The sequence below is a fragment of the Centruroides sculpturatus genome, unplaced genomic scaffold, assembly GCF_000671375.1.
Source record: "Centruroides sculpturatus isolate CEXI.00-Female unplaced genomic scaffold, Cexi_2.0 scaffold349, whole genome shotgun sequence".
Taxonomy (NCBI): Eukaryota; Metazoa; Arthropoda; class Arachnida; order Scorpiones; family Buthidae; genus Centruroides; species Centruroides sculpturatus.
In genome coordinates this window covers 590,066-606,840 of record NW_019384593.1, presented here as the reverse complement: position 1 = coordinate 606,840, position 16,775 = coordinate 590,066, and the positions used below count along the sequence as shown (strand labels likewise).

At 30.0% G+C, this 16,775-nt stretch overlaps 1 protein-coding gene across 1 annotated transcript in view; it reads right to left on the bottom strand.

Annotated features, from left to right (window-relative positions):
- Nucleotides 1-16,775, bottom strand: part of LOC111624811 (acylglycerol kinase, mitochondrial-like) — a 50,607-nt gene that overhangs the window by 23,992 nt on the left and 9,840 nt on the right. Inside the window, exons 4-7 of the mRNA XM_023367765.1 lie at nt 11,130-11,214; nt 9,246-9,338; nt 3,375-3,407; nt 2,394-2,496 (exon numbers count right to left, since the gene is read on the bottom strand). Coding sequence (XP_023223533.1) covers nt 2,394-2,496; nt 3,375-3,407; nt 9,246-9,338; nt 11,130-11,214 — 314 coding nt within the window. The remainder of the gene's footprint in view (nt 1-2,393; nt 2,497-3,374; nt 3,408-9,245; nt 9,339-11,129; nt 11,215-16,775) is intronic.

The window sequence follows — 16,775 nt, the reverse complement described above, 5'->3', positions numbered from 1 at the left end:
AATACAGTCGACCCCCCTATAACACTGTTGATAATTCCGTTTTATATGAATTCCATGTTGTACGAGTCATTTAGATTTTACAAATACGTGTGCTGTTCACAGTCCGGCACACGTATTTGTAAAATCTAAGTGACTCGTACAACATGGAATTCATATAAAACAGAATTATCAACAGTGTTATAGGGGGGTCGACTGTATTTGACTTTGACTATTATACTTTTATCAGAAGTAAAGTAATCTAAGTATAAATACAAACTAAAGCAAATCACAGAAAAATTCTGTTGAATTTTTATCAATACTAAATTATTGAAATTGTATATGCAAACTGTACATACAATAAATGATGCAATATTACTAATGTCAATTTATAGTTTAAATTATTATTATATTACAATAAGACTTTCTCAATTTTTATTAAGAAATTATTAAATTATGAAAGTTTAGACTAATAATCTTTTTTTGTAAAATAATCATAAATCTGAAACAGTTTGTTATTTTTCTATTTAACATAAAACTGTTAAATATATCATATTATCTAACATAATATGATCCCTTCAAAATAAAAATTTTGAAAAATCACACAAGTATTCACACAAGTGTACATCTTACAAAGATAAATGTACAATCAAAAATGCTTGAATGATTTTTTAGCTTTAGTTTTGAAAAAAGCATTTTAAATAAAGATAATCAGTCATAAATTTCACATGTGGAATAATATCATACGCACAAACAATTCATAAGAATTAAACAACATAATTACAAACTACATTTCTGCAGTTCATTACATTAAAATAGACATTGTACATTGACATCAGAATTATATTTAATTACATGGAGTGTTTCAAGACCACCCTGACAACTCAGAGAAGTCAAAAGAAACAGTTTTTAACAAACAACCTTTGTCTTCTGATGCTTATATAAAGAGATATGCATCTTTTTTTAAAGTACACTGTGGACTAGTAGATAGATAATGTGTCATGCCTGGCACAGACAAACTGATGTAATAACCTCTAATTGGCAAAGGGTTGAACTTATTGGTGGCATGAAAGTCTTTCCATTGTAGTCATTTACACCATGTAAACATCAGTCTGTTCATCTGCTGATTGCACAGACACTATGAGCTATTGACATGGCACCTATGAGATGTTTGAGCTTGCTGACACATACATGTGCTATGAGAAAGTTAGGAGATAACAGGCAAGCAATTCTCTTTATCTACCAGCAGAAATTTTCTAACAGTAGGTCTGACACACATCCTTTGGTTCACTTCATCAATGCCTTAGAGAGACTGAATATCTTCTGCAGAACATTGGTAGGAACAGGCACAATGTAAAGACACCAAACTTTGAGAGAAAGTATTTGAGAGAGTCATCAATGATCTTCAATTAGCATGCATGCCATGGCACAAGTCATGCTTGTGTGGCAAGCGTCACAAGAGCACAAAATGAACCCATATTACCTCCACAAAATGCAGGAGTTGAAGCCAAACAACCTCCCATCTTGTGTGCAGTTTGCGCAGTGGCTTGCAATGAAGTAATGTTGATCCTGCATTTTCCACCCATGTCTTATTTACAATTGAATTGTGCTTCACACATCATAGTTATTTAAACAGCAAAAACAATCACATGTGGAATGACAAAATCCACATTGCATGTGGATTTTGTCATTCCAGATGTGATTGCAATGTGGATTTTTGTCACTCCAGATGTGATTGTTCTTGCTGCTGCAAGCAATATTTGTTAATTCCCACCAGCAACAGTTTTCTGTAAACCTATGGGCTGATATTGCTGATGATAATCTTCTGGGACCAGTCATATTGCTGTCATATTTAAACAGAGCAGCTTAGCTTGACTTCCTGCAGAACATACTTTCACAGCTCATGGATAATGTTTCCCTAGTCATGTGGAGAGATATATAGTTCCAGTATGATGTCCCACCATATTTCATCACTGCTGTGCAAGAACATCTGAACTTTTGAGGAGCAATGAATAGGAAGAGAAGAACCTATTGCAACTGCTTGACTTAACATCTCTACATAACACTCTTGACATGTACTGTATGGACATGTCAAGAGTGTTGTGTATGATATCCAATTGACACCAGAAAGAAGCTGATTCTGCATATACATGTACAAACATTAACCTTAATTTAACACCAACAAACTTAATATTCAACTTTAACACATTTTTTGATCTAATGATAGACCTGAAGCAGATCTATCATTAGTTCAGAAACTTTTATCAAAGTTGAATTAAAGTATGCTGGTGTTAAATTAAGGCTAATGTTTGTACATGTACATGAATGATTCATCCAGCTTTAGTGAATAATTGAAGTTGACTGTGCAAATAAATAATGCTTTTCACCAAATCAAACACAATCCAGCCATGTTTTACAGAGTTCAACAATCAGTGTTGTATAGGTGTAATGAATACACTCAAGCTCAGGATAGATGTTTTGAACATCTGTAAAATGAACTACACCACTACACCTTAGTTGCTGAAAAAATATATTAAAACATAACTAACATTTTCAGTCAAATCAATTGGCCATACTCAAGTTAATTAAGAAAAAAATAATGATGTTCTAAAAATACAATATATAAATTCAAATACAAATACAATGGAACAAATGGCAATGAGTGCAGAAAAAATTGAAATTTATAAGGGAAAGCTGCAAGACATCGGCATTAATGCAAGGGACAAAGAATGGCTACCATCTGCATGGAAGTACTCAGTTAAAAAGTTTTTTAAGAGCTCACAACTTATGCCTTGATTTTTATTTTTGCATTTTTTACATTTTTCATATGTTATATACTATATTATTACATGATATATAATATTATATCTATTTGTTGTTTTATTTTATTTTTTATACATCATGTATATATATATATATATATTTTGTTAGAATTCTTCTGTTAATTTTGAATTTGTTCCATTGTATTCAAATTTATATATTCTATTTTTAGAACATTGTTATTTTTTTCTCAATTAACCTGAAGATGGCCAATTGATTTGACCGAAAATGTTAGTTACGTTTTAATAAATTTCTCTCAGCAACTTAAGGTGTTGTGGTGTAGTTTATTATTTGCTGAGTGAGTTTCATTGAACATCTGTTAAATGTCTGGAATAAAGTAACTTGTACACAAAACAGACATAAATCATATTGTCCCAAAATCTACCTACATTCCTTGTAAAGTACCAGAGGACACATTGCTCTTGTCAAAAACTCTCTCTTGGTGAGACCTACCATCTATACATTTGTTGATGAAATTTTGAAATGCTGTGTATATATAATTAATTTATTAGCTATTTAAATTAAATAATGAAATAAACATTTCAATATTTTTTGAATTTCAAATTAATTTGACTTACTGCATCACTTCTTCTCAGAAGACCGGTCACAGCCTGTAATATTTAAGATAAATAAATTAATACTTATATCATTTTTCTTCTGAAAAGAATTATTCTAAATATTCTAAGTATACATTATACACAAATATTCTTAAAATGTTTCATTATAATATTTACAAATACAGTGAAACCTGTCCAAAACAGAGCCCGAATAAAATGGAAACCTGTCTAAATGGAAAAAATTCTTCAGAATGGATCAATTTTCTATGTTAAATTTAACATAGAAAATTGCTCCATTCTGAATAATAGAATTTAATACATCTGTCTAATGCTGAAACAAAAGAAGTTTTTGGGTATGCAGAACATAACATAACCTGGATAAAGTGAAAAAATTATGATATATTTATAAACAAATATGTAAAATTGTTTCCGTGTGTAATAGTCACCACAGAATATCACAAACTGCATTCTGAGAATGATTTCAAACCATGTCAGAGAAACAAAGTAACATGATAAGGAGACATATGAACACAAGGTCTTTGTTAATATTAGTCATCATTGGAATTAACCAGGGGCAAAATTAAATATTTTTAACAATCATAAATATTTAAGAATTGAACAAATTTCCAAGAATAAAGTGCTTGAAAACAGGCAATGAATTCATAAAAACAATGAGAATAAGGTAAAACAGTGCTCTCAATTTGCCTTGTACAGAGTACTTTATGGCATATAAGATGTAATTTTTGTTAAAGAAAAGAATAAAAAAAAATGTCTCTACATCTTATACATTGTGATCCATAGACTAATGAATTTCTGAAAACAGTTTACAGTAAAGCTACAAATAACCTCTACCTAGCCCAACTCTTAAATAAAAATATTATTGTTTAATAAAACATATTATCAATACTATTATTATGTTGGGTTTTGTGAGTTATACTCAGTTGACACCAGTGGCTGTGTATTATGCTCGACCATAGTCAAGGCATAGTAACTAGAACAAAACAGAAAGTGTGTCAGTATATGTATCTGCATTCAGGAATTTCCTAACAATATGACATGTATTCAATATAGTGGCCTTCTGTAGTGTGATGTATGTGTTTCTATTCAGGCTTTTGTATAGTGTGTGTGGTATGATACCTGTACAGGAGAGAACGACAGGTAGTACAATAAGTACCTATTCATCTTCCACAAATGCTTTATTTCCTGGGCAAGTTCTAAGTACTTGCTGATTTTTCAGTGCTGTGCTTTGTGTATTGTGTGTATTTGGAACAGATATGTCTATAATGTATGTGATTTTATTGTGTTTGTCAATGAGTGTGATGTCTGATCTATTGTGGTAAATTGTTTTATCTGTGATTATGGCTCTGTCATAGCACATTTTGTGCATGTAGTTTTCCAATACTATCTGTGGAATGTATTTGTAATATTGTTTGTGGATGTCTAATAATTTGTGTTTGTTTGCAAGATCTTGATGTATTATATTTGCTATGTGATTACATCTATGTAAATAATCTGTCTGTGCCAAGAGTTTGTAACCAGACATTGATATGTTTTATAGTTTCTGGAATGATGTGACATTTTCTGAATGTGTCATTTGTGAGTGTTGTATCTTTGAGTATGTGTTTTATGTAATTTTTAGTATTTATGACCTGATCCTGCATGGCAATCATGAAGCCTTCCATCTCACCAAAGAGGCATCCATGAGATAACCAGCTGTTTGACACGGTTTTGTCAACAAAATCCTGGGACAGGTTGTAGGGATGTCTGCCATGGAGTGCCTTTTGAACCCATGATTGCTTAATGGTGTCTATACTTATATGTTGTGTCATGTCCGTATGATGTGAGTGTAAATTTAATGGTGTGTTATTTGAGTCTGCTAGAGTTATTGCTTTATGTAACTATGATATTTCTTGTTTTTTGTAGAAAAACTCTTGCAGTATCTGTATTTGTTTGTAATGAATGTTGATCATTTGTTAAGATTTGTAACAAATATATTTGTTAGATTTTTATGTTAATTTTATTGCTAATTTTTATTTTTATTGTTACTGTTAACACAAAAATGTGATTTTTATACTTGTTCTAATATTTAATCATTCAAGCAATTTAAAAAATTTAAAATTGCTCTTTTAGCATTCTAATTCTATCAAATGTTTTGACCTGAAGCAGATCCTATTAGGATCGAAAGTGCTTGTCATAGCATATTTATATTAAAGTATATTTGAAGTAAATATTTTTGAAGGTTGTTTTGTTGGTGTTATTTACTAATATATAACCAGCTGTGGAAAAATTTGGAGTTTGTTATATCATAGTATTTTATTTATACAGGGTGCATAGGAAAGTCCCTTTAACTGGAAAATTCTTGTGAATGGAGAGAGCTACAGCTATGCAAGTGAGGTAACAGTATAGTAAAGCGACTACGCCTGACCTAATGCAAACAACAGCAGTGCTCTTAGTGGCGAAATTTGGAAGATAGGCAGTGCAAATCGAAAATGAAAACAGATAGAGCAAACTTTCCAATTAGAAAGTTTTAGAGCATAAATTAATTAGTACGAAACGATATGTGGTTCACACGGATAAGATAAATTGTTGCCTGTATACCCAAAAATGTCCGAAAGCAATGCCTGCCATTTTGTGTAAATGTTTGAAAGGAATAGCCATAGGTATGAAAGAAATATGCACAATTTATTGCATAAAATATGTACTTATGTCAATACAGTTTGATAACATCACACAAAAAAGAACAGAAAGGCAAACTGTCACACAGTGATAACAAGTTAATGTCGAATATGTTCAAAAAGTTCACCATTGCTCATGATACACACCATTGTCATCAAACTGTATTGACGTAAGTACATATTTTATGCAATAAATTGTGCATATTTCTTCATACCTATGGCTATTCCTTTCAAACATTTACACAAAATGGCGTGCATTGCTTTCGGACATTTTTGGGTATACAGGCGACAATTTATCTTATCCGTGTGAACCACATGTCGTTTCGTACTAATTAATTTATGCTCTAAAACTTTCTAATTGGAAAGTTTGCTCTATCTGTTTTCATTTTCGATTTGCACTGCCTATCTTCCAAATTTCGCCACTAAGAGCNTATATAGTTCCAGTATGATGTCCCACCATATTTCATCACTGCTGTGCAAGAACATCTGAACTTTTGAGGAGCAATGAATAGGAAGAGAAGAACCTATTGCAACTGCTTGACTTAACATCTCTACATAACACTCTTGACATGTACTGTATGGACATGTCAAATTTATTTTTTAATTAACTAATACACTAGATAAAGATTGTTCCTGCATATTGCACTAATTACTAAAAACAATTTTAATGGAACAAAAAATTTTTTAATGAAATTAACCATAACATAAAATGCAAATAGGAAAAATTTTTGTCCATCTGTTTGGTTTTTATCAGTTTTAAACTGAATAATAAGAATGTTTCATTACAAAATAACCAGCATATATACATTAAAGTGTAATTTTATATTCAAGTTTTATTTACTTTTACCTTAATTTCCATTACATCAATAGCTCTCTTGTTTTCTTTTATAATAGCCATAGCAGATTTTGCTAGTGTGTTTGTAGAGGCATATGTTATCATCATGTTGTGNTGGATACTCTATATATATATATAGGGTGTCTTTAAAGTCTCTTTGCAACTTAAAAAATTTATTGCAAAGGCAATTGATAAGATATCTTAATCAGATTTGTTCTATTGAACTCAGTTGTTTTCAAAGTTTTTCCACCTCATTTAATACACCTCTGCACGGGCACCATTAGTCACAGGAAGCACATCAAGATGGTATTCGATTTCTTGCCATGTTCACTGTAGCATAGCCTCACCAACAGTTGTTATTGCATCTGTTCTTTTGCTTCAGTTCAACAATGTCCTGTATCTTTGTTTGATACATGATATCTTTAACATAACCCCATAGAAAGAAATCCAGAGGTATGATATCTGGTAAATGTGGTGGCCACAGATTGGTCCATCCCTTCTAATCCAACAGTCTGGAAATGTTTGATTAAGGAAGTCACAAATATGCAGTCCCCATGTGGTGGGGCACCATCCTGCTGGAAAATGATGGTCAGTTGAAGATCTGCAGTTGTGGGGTCACATATTCAGTCAAAAGGTCAAGATAGACATCTGCATTAATTGCTCTCTCGTGGAAGTAAAATGGACCAAAAATTTACAAATGTAATGTGATTAAAACTTTGAAAACAATTAAGTGCAATAGAACAAATCTGATTAAGATATCTTATCAATTGCCTTTGCAATAAATTTTTTAAGTTGTAAAGAGACTTTATGGACACCCTGTATATCTATTTTTAAAACTACTATTGGAAATGATTCATGTATAGTGTTATAATTATCCAACAAGAATTCCTGTCTTATCACAGATATATCTAAGTGCATTGTACTGGTACATTACAGTTCTCAAGTGCTTTGGCTAGTAATTTTATAAGTTTACTTTAAATTTATGCATTATGCACTTTATTTAAATTAGTACATTATGTGAATTAGTTTCAAGAACTGAAATCTTTAAATATAAAACAATAATATTAATAAACTAATTACAGTTTTTTAAAAGGAAGTTTTTGGCATAAAATGCTAAACTGATTTATATTTCTACTGTTTTGTAAAAAGTTTATATCATCTTTATTTTATCAATACAAACAATCTCTAAATATTAGAAATATTAAAATATTACCATTATAGTAATTATACCACTTCTAAAGGTTACAATATTTTTATTTAGAAAAACTATCATCATCATCAAATTTTTTGCCTTAAAAAATCATTGTATTTATATAGAGCAACAAAGTTAAAGAAAACCTATTACAGTGGATATGAACGCCCCAGCATACAAAATTTTCAGGATGTGACATGAAATTCGAATATATTTTTGCTCCACGATACAAACAAAAACTCACCATACAACGTTACATTAGTTTGCAGTGCCATTTTTTATTCACTTCTGTTCATTGGTCTCAGTTCACGTGTTTGCTTCGTTGTGGAAGGATCTTGCTCGATAAAGGAAATCTTGAGGTATTATCAGAAAGTGACTGATTTTATTGAAAAGAAACATCCCAAAAAGGTTTACACTAGCTGTATTGCTGCTCAGAGTAATGACATTTGCCTAAGTCATTTTAGAAACATTTTAAAAAGTAGGCAAAGCCAAACTCTTTGGAGNACGTGTGCTGATCTTCGTAATTATAAATTGTGAATACAAGTGACTAATATTATGTTCTTTTTTATTTTGTGCATGCTATAAGTTATAAAAAAATATAAAAAAACAACACTAATTTTTTTTTTAAATCTTTTCTAAGTTATTTCTAAGTTATTGTTACATTATGTTATGAAAGTTAAGTTTTAGTATCATTTTCCTTCTCCCTCTCTTCCGCCATCAGTTTACACCTCCACCGTTGTCTATCCTCAAAGGTAAAGTGCAAATAAAACTACATTTTTTTTTTAATCAATTATTATTCTATTACAGTTATTTACATTTACATTAACTACAGTTACTTTTACTACATTTACATTAACTACAGTACATTTACTACAGTTAATTACATTTACAACTACAAAATGCATTTTTCAGTGTTTTCCTTACTATAGTTTTTTTTTTTTTTTTCAATGTACTACTTAGCTTTAATTTGAGTGTGTTTTTCGTGTTGGAATGAATTATTTGGTTATACATGTAATTGTATGGGAAAAAATGATTCACCTTACGACATTTTCATGATACGATCTCAGTTTCAGAACAGATTAATTTCGTATCCTGAGGTACCACTGTATTAATATTATGATCATTATAAGTGATTTAATTAATGGTTATGTGGAGAATATAACCAGATTTTTTAAATGAAATTATATTACCTCATGCAATGTACCATTTCCACCTGCAACTATAACTGAATCGGTATTATCCATAACTTCCATTAAATCTTTTGCTTGACCTTCTTTTTCTGTCTATATTAAATTAAAGAAATTATTTAGAGATAATAATACACCTTTTAAATTAAAATAAGCATTTCTTAATGAGTTATTAATTTTGGGAAAAGTTATCTTCAAAGTAAATAATTTAATATTTTCTAGTTTTCAATTACAGTTATGATGATTTAACTTGTTAAAATTATCATTTGTTTTTAGATTGATAAAGTAATTAGATTCTTGGCTACTTAAAATCTATGATGATTTACATTTCAAAAATAATCTTTGAAATAAAATTCTAAACTTCACTAATGTTTATATGAGAAAATATAGTTTTAAAACTTCAAAAAGCTTATGTTTATAACTTTGGATTTGGCAGATAATTTTTAAATATGAAATTACATTAAAAATTTTAATGCGTAAAAGGATAACTTCTCTTATCTAACAGCTTAAAAAAATTTGTCTTGTCTTAATTCTGCATAATCAAAGTTATAAGTTGTTTTCTAAATTTTATTTTATTTTAATACTTATTAAGGATAATGTCCTTCAAAAAAGAGAGGCAGGAAAATAACATAAAATGCTAAGTAAGACAGCAGCAATAACAAATGAATTGACAAAATCATTCTTTATTAAAAATACAGTTATGCTATAAAACTCGCTTTTTTTTAAATTATAATCTTTTTTATTTTGAAAATAAATGAGACAAATATATAGGGAGGAGTTGGAGGAATGGGACACTTTTGGGAAAGTATTTTCTCTGCTTAAATTTTTGACAAACTCTTAAGTCTTTCTTTTTTAGCTTTTTAGTTTGAACCATCTGTATTTTCTGAAAAGCATTGTAAGTTTCAATGTTAATATCTGGTAGAAAAATTATAAGTATTGTATGCTGTGACAAATGTTTCATTCCTCCTTCTTATTAGGGAGGAGTGAGACAGTTCATAGAAAGATAACAAATTTATACAAAATTAGTATTAAAATAATTATTTTGCAAATATAAATAGTTATTACTGTTATATGTATCTATACAACACTAGTTTGACTGAGATGGTACAAGGTATTGCTATATTTACAAAGTACCTTACAATATTTTATAGCAGCTTAAAATTCTTAAAATTGTTAAAATGCTTGATTTGAAATATTAAAAAAATTTCACTACATCATTATAAATAAACAATTTATTCAGAATACTGTGAATCAACATTTAACTGAAAACATAAGATAATGAACCAACAATTTCTGCAAATAGTCAAAGAGCTAAAACTAAAAAATAGGAAAGATCTTTAAAGGAATTAATTAGAATGAACAAGAATGTAGAAAAATAATCAGATGAAACTATTAGAGATCAGAACACAAATGATAACATTGAGAATGTGGCAATGCAAATTTAAAACAATTTAAAATTTGAGAACTTTGTATAGATTGGATAATAAAAAGATTGACAAAATAATTTCTGAAGATTACAATAAAAAGAAAGTAAATCAAAAAGTTTCAAATAAAAAGGAAAATATAATAATGCAGTGAGCCTAGAAATAATTACTAGATTAGATAAAAATTGCCAGGATGATTAAATTTTTGACAATCCTAAAGAACCTTTACTTCCAGTAACAAAATGTTTAGTAAATCAACCAACGAATACTTTTAACCTTACCCAAGGTCTACTTCAGGTTAGAGAACAATTGAATTCCAAAATTGAAATGCTTAAAACATAACATTTTTTAACATTGAATTTAAAACATTTGGAACATATAAAACAAAAAGACTTAAAGGAACCTGATGAAGAGCCCAGAAGGGGTTCGAAAACATTTGTTTTTCGTTATTTTTTCGTCATACCACACCGTAAATTGGTTCTGTGTATGTGACAAAGAGACTTAATGGTTGCAAATATGCAAATTCACCATATACATATAAGGCAGCCCTGTGTATGGAAGTAAAGATTCTTTAGAGTTGTCATTAATACCGGTAATTACATTAGAAGATATCAAAATTTAAATAAATTTAGCAAAGTAGACAATATATAAGTGTCTTCTTTTTCAACATATTACGTATTGAGGCAGACAAGTAGCCCTAACTAAAGGTTGACTCTGCCATGGCACTGTTAATTTTTCTTCAAGTTCGTGCAAAAAGACAGGAAAAGAAGACATCTATGTATTGTCTACTTTGCTAAATTTATTTAAATTTTGTAAATTTTAAAATTTACTAGATTAATTAATAATCATTCAATATGAAGACAATCATAAATGAAAAAATTTAGGTAAGACTAATTAACTAATAAAAACAACTAGTCTGTATCATTTATTCATGGCAATAAACAAATGAATATTTTAAAAATAATTTCAGCATGTCAATGCTAGAAATTTTATATTACGCACAATATCTTGTTCTATAATATATATATATATATTTATTTATTTAATAATTGAATTGGATAAATTTCCCTTAATTCATAAATTTTTTTGAATTTATTCCACAACTTTTTGAATGTTATAATCCAGCAATGTCATTACATTGTAATAAGTTTCATGGAGTTTTTGAAGAATTTTTACAGATAATTAGATAGAATAAAAATTAAAAGTTAATAGTAATAAAAAAAGTTGCCAAATAAAAAAACTGAATTGAAAACCTAATTAAAGTATTATATTAAAAATATTTTGATGTAAAATTTCAATATAATACTTTAATTATGTTTTGCAATTCAGTTTTTTTCAGTTAGAGTGTAAAGATACCTAAGAAAAATCAAAACTTCTACTGTATAGAATTCACTACATGATTTCTAGATATCAAAATAAAACAACATTTTTGTTCAGTAATCTTTGCACAAAATGGGTTGAGCATATTGCTCATTGGCTTGGGACTGTAATATCAAAGTTCTATGGAACAAACCTGCTCTTATAGATGAATACAAAAAAGAATTCCCAATAAAAATACTAGAGTAGTTGTACAGTACATTTATTGTCTTTCTACAAAGTTAAAGATAATTAAATGCTAATAATGAAATAAAAATTAGCAATAGTTTGAAGCCTATCTTAAATACCATTGACATTAAATGCATAGTATATTTTTATTAGCAAATTTTGAATAAGATTCAGCATTCTTTAGTTATTATCATCTATATTTTCCACTTTCAGGACTGCATCTGTTTAATTTATTAGATTAGTAATATAGCATTTCTACATCATTAAGATGTATAACAATTTGAATTTTAAAGCATTGGTTTGATATCATTTTATTCTATAGTCTATTAAAAATGACAAATTTAATTTCAAAGGATTTTCGGCTGAAGTTGATTTGAGTAAAATCAAAAACATTTTCAAAAGTAACTTTAAAAAAAATTTGGTCTCCTGAATAAGCAGATTTAAGGCACGTATAGTAAATTTTAATGAAATAAATATTTTTTATATTTAAATTAGCAGATGAGCCTGGCATTGCTTGAGAATAAACTATTGATAGCGAAGATTAAGATTATTAGATTATAGCCAATCTTACCCATTTTATCGAGTGCAAGAATGTCCCTTCTCTTCTGAGACTAATTAGAAAACTTTTAGATATCTGCTTACCACACCAGGTTAAGTATAATTAAGACTCACTGCAACCACTAACCAGTGCATAGTACCACTAAGTGATGAATAAACGTTTTTGTAACTCTTTCTGGGTTCTTCTTCAGGTTTACTAAATTCGAAAAATAAGCTGGATCTTCCAGAATCAGTCATAAATATAAATTCAAACATAAAATTGAACATTAAGATAAAGAGTTCGAATAAAGCAAACTTATGCACATGCGCTCTTCATGTCAACTTTATATATGAAATGCTTGTATACATGCGCGCCACTTATCATAGCATAAATGTACTATGCCAGAAACCTTTGCGGGAGTGTACTAAACAACTTCCCAAAGTTTCATGGCAATCAGATAAATGGTGTAGTAATGCATGAAAGACAGACAGATATACATTCATTTTTATATACAGTAGAACCCCTCTAATCCGTCACCTTTGGGACTGGGGGTATGGTCGGAATGCAAAAAAAGGTCGGATTATCAGAAAAGAGTAAAATAAACAATCTTCCCCTTTGTCTAGTCTTTGTAGCACTGCTAATTTTTCATTTAATGAAAGAGTAANTATCTGTTTTCATTTTCGATTTGCACTGCCTATCTTCCAAATTTCGCCACTAAGAGCACTGCTGTTGTTTGCATTAGGTCAGGCGTAGTCGCTTTACTATACTGTTACCTCACTTGCATAGCTGTAGCTCTATCCATTCACAAGAATTTTCCGGTTAAAGGGACTTTCCTATGCACCCTGTATAACTACAAAGGTTATCTTACATAGGGGTTTGCCACACCAAGTGACCACTCTAACACAGTTTAAAAATTTTTTATTCCTCTACTATACACAATTTAAAGAATTTTTAAAATGTGTTAGATTGGTCTCTTAGTGTGATAACCCTTATGTAAGATAACCTTTGTACTCATATAAATCAAATACTATAATATAATATAATAAAGGGTTAGAAGTACGAAATAATCTAATAATCTTTATGTACTTATTTTTTTCCCAGGCAATGCTGGACTTACCTGATAATATATGTTGTAAAGAGAGTTTATGGATACTCTATATATATATATAGGGTGTCTTTAAAGTCTCTTTGCAACTTAAAAAATTTATTGCAAAGGCAATTGATAAGATATCTTAATCAGATTTGTTCTATTGAACTCAGTTGTTTTCAAAGTTTTTCCACCTCATTTAATACACCTCTGCACGGGCACCATTAGTCACAGGAAGCACATCAAGATGGTATTCGATTTCTTGCCATGTTCACTGTAGCATAGCCTCACCAACAGTTGTTATTGCATCTGTTCTTTTGCTTCAGTTCAACAATGTCCTGTATCTTTGTTTGATACATGATATCTTTAACATAACCCCATAGAAAGAAATCCAGAGGTATGATATCTGGTAAATGTGGTGGCCACAGATTGGTCCATCCCTTCTAATCCAACAGTCTGGAAATGTTTGATTAAGGAAGTCACAAATATGCAGTCCCCATGTGGTGGGGCACCATCCTGCTGGAAAATGATGGTCAGTTGAAGATCTGCAGTTGTGGGGTCACATATTCAGTCAAAAGGTCAAGATAGACATCTGCATTAATTGCTCTCTCGTGGAAGTAAAATGGACCAAAAATTTACAAATGTAATGTGATTAAAACTTTGAAAACAATTAAGTGCAATAGAACAAATCTGATTAAGATATCTTATCAATTGCCTTTGCAATAAATTTTTTAAGTTGTAAAGAGACTTTATGGACACCCTGTATATCTATTTTTAAAACTACTATTGGAAATGATTCATGTATAGTGTTATAATTATCCAACAAGAATTCCTGTCTTATCACAGATATATCTAAGTGCATTGTACTGGTACATTACAGTTCTCAAGTGCTTTGGCTAGTAATTTTATAAGTTTACTTTAAATTTATGCATTATGCACTTTATTTAAATTAGTACATTATGTGAATTAGTTTCAAGAACTGAAATCTTTAAATATAAAACAATAATATTAATAAACTAATTACAGTTTTTTAAAAGGAAGTTTTTGGCATAAAATGCTAAACTGATTTATATTTCTACTGTTTTGTAAAAAGTTTATATCATCTTTATTTTATCAATACAAACAATCTCTAAATATTAGAAATATTAAAATAATTTAAATACAGGGTCCAGCAGAATAACCTGGTTTTGAAAGGTGAATGAAAAAGCCATCATATATACTATTTAAACTTTCATTATACAATCAGAAAGAGCAATTTTACTATTTTGTTTCATCCCTTCATTTTAAAAATTATAATTTAAATTAATACTAAGTAAGTGATGTGAAACTTTAGGATAAAATTTCAGAAGTATATAAGATGTGACAGAAAGAATTTGGGTAATATGATCCAAATGCTTGCTGTCATATCTTACATGCTTCTAAAGTCTCATCCTAAAGTTCCACATCACTTACCTAGTCATTTCCTGTATGCTGCAATTGCATGTCAGATATATCTTTGAGTTGGTCAGTTATCTACAGCTTATATTCTAAGACTTTAGCCTTTAGGTGTTCCTAGAGGAAGAAATTACAAATAGCAAAATATAGTAAGCATGCCCACTACAGAACTTAGAACTAAAAAGCCATATTTCCAAGCTCCTGGAGCTGAAACTCCAGGAGCTTGGAAATATGGCTTTTTAGTTCATCAACATCTTTAATAACATCTTTACATAGCAATTACAAGTTACCATCATTGTCCATTCTCCTCAAAAATATATGAGCCTATTACTCTAAAATCTGCAACAATGCACCAAGTAGTAACACATTTTCTGTGGAAAGATTGCTCATGAAACAGTTAAGGATTGTTTCCTGCTCAATACTGAAAATTTTGCTTATTAATGTAGCTCGACAAATTTAGCACAATAGATGTCAATTTATTGGGATATTTTCAAGAATGGCTATGCAAGAAACTTGTTGGTTGGCTCTTGAATGTTCAATAAGTTCCTCTGCAACTATCTTTTTGTATGGATAGAGATTAAGGCTTTCATGTAAAATTCTCCTAACAACCTGATCCTAACAACCTGATCATAGTGAGAGCAAGCTTAGTGGCTAAATGTTGTAGCGAATTTGTAATGGCCAGCATCACTACTTTGATATTCTGTGATGTTTGAACACTACAAGGTCTACAAATAAGAGAGAGGTTGAGGCACACGTTTTAAACGTGTAAACGTGTACGTGTGACGTTCGGCGCCACTTTCCCGTAAGCCTAAAAGTTTGACAATGATGTTTGGATAGTCGGTGGAATCACGCTCGACATTCCAAACACCATCGTCAAACTTTTAGGCTTACGGGAAAGCGGCGCCGAACGTCACACGTACACGTTTAAAATGTGTGCCTCAACCTCTCTAAGATCTTTTAAAGTTAAACCCATGACTCTGAAATTTTGAACCTGTAATGAGCAATTATTTATTGTGACATTAAAAACTGCAGCCCAGCATCGTGACAATCATATTTTTAATATATTTAACTTAAAATATATGCTCTCCACCTCAAATTAGTAGTGGCTTGCCCCTGTACATCATACTTTTCCTTTAACAATAGAGTCATGTCAGTCATATAGCTAACAACTTTCAGGGAAAATTTCTGAATTGAAATAACATGACTTTCAGTTTGCATTAGAAAATCATATATAGTTAAATTTTGAGAATGAACTCAATTCTGATTCTATTAGCCCATAGAAGATGTACTAGCAACTGTGAAGCATCACTTGATATCACTTTGCTCCTAAAGTTTCCATATCTGATCTTGTCTTTCATCTGTCTAACTCCGTTCTTGATATTATGGAAAGATGGATAGACAGACGGACAACAATAGGAATTTATAAGTCTACAATTTTTTCAAATTGCAGCACAACAACATGGTTTTCCTATTAAGAAACTTTTTATTTTGACATGGCCTAAAAT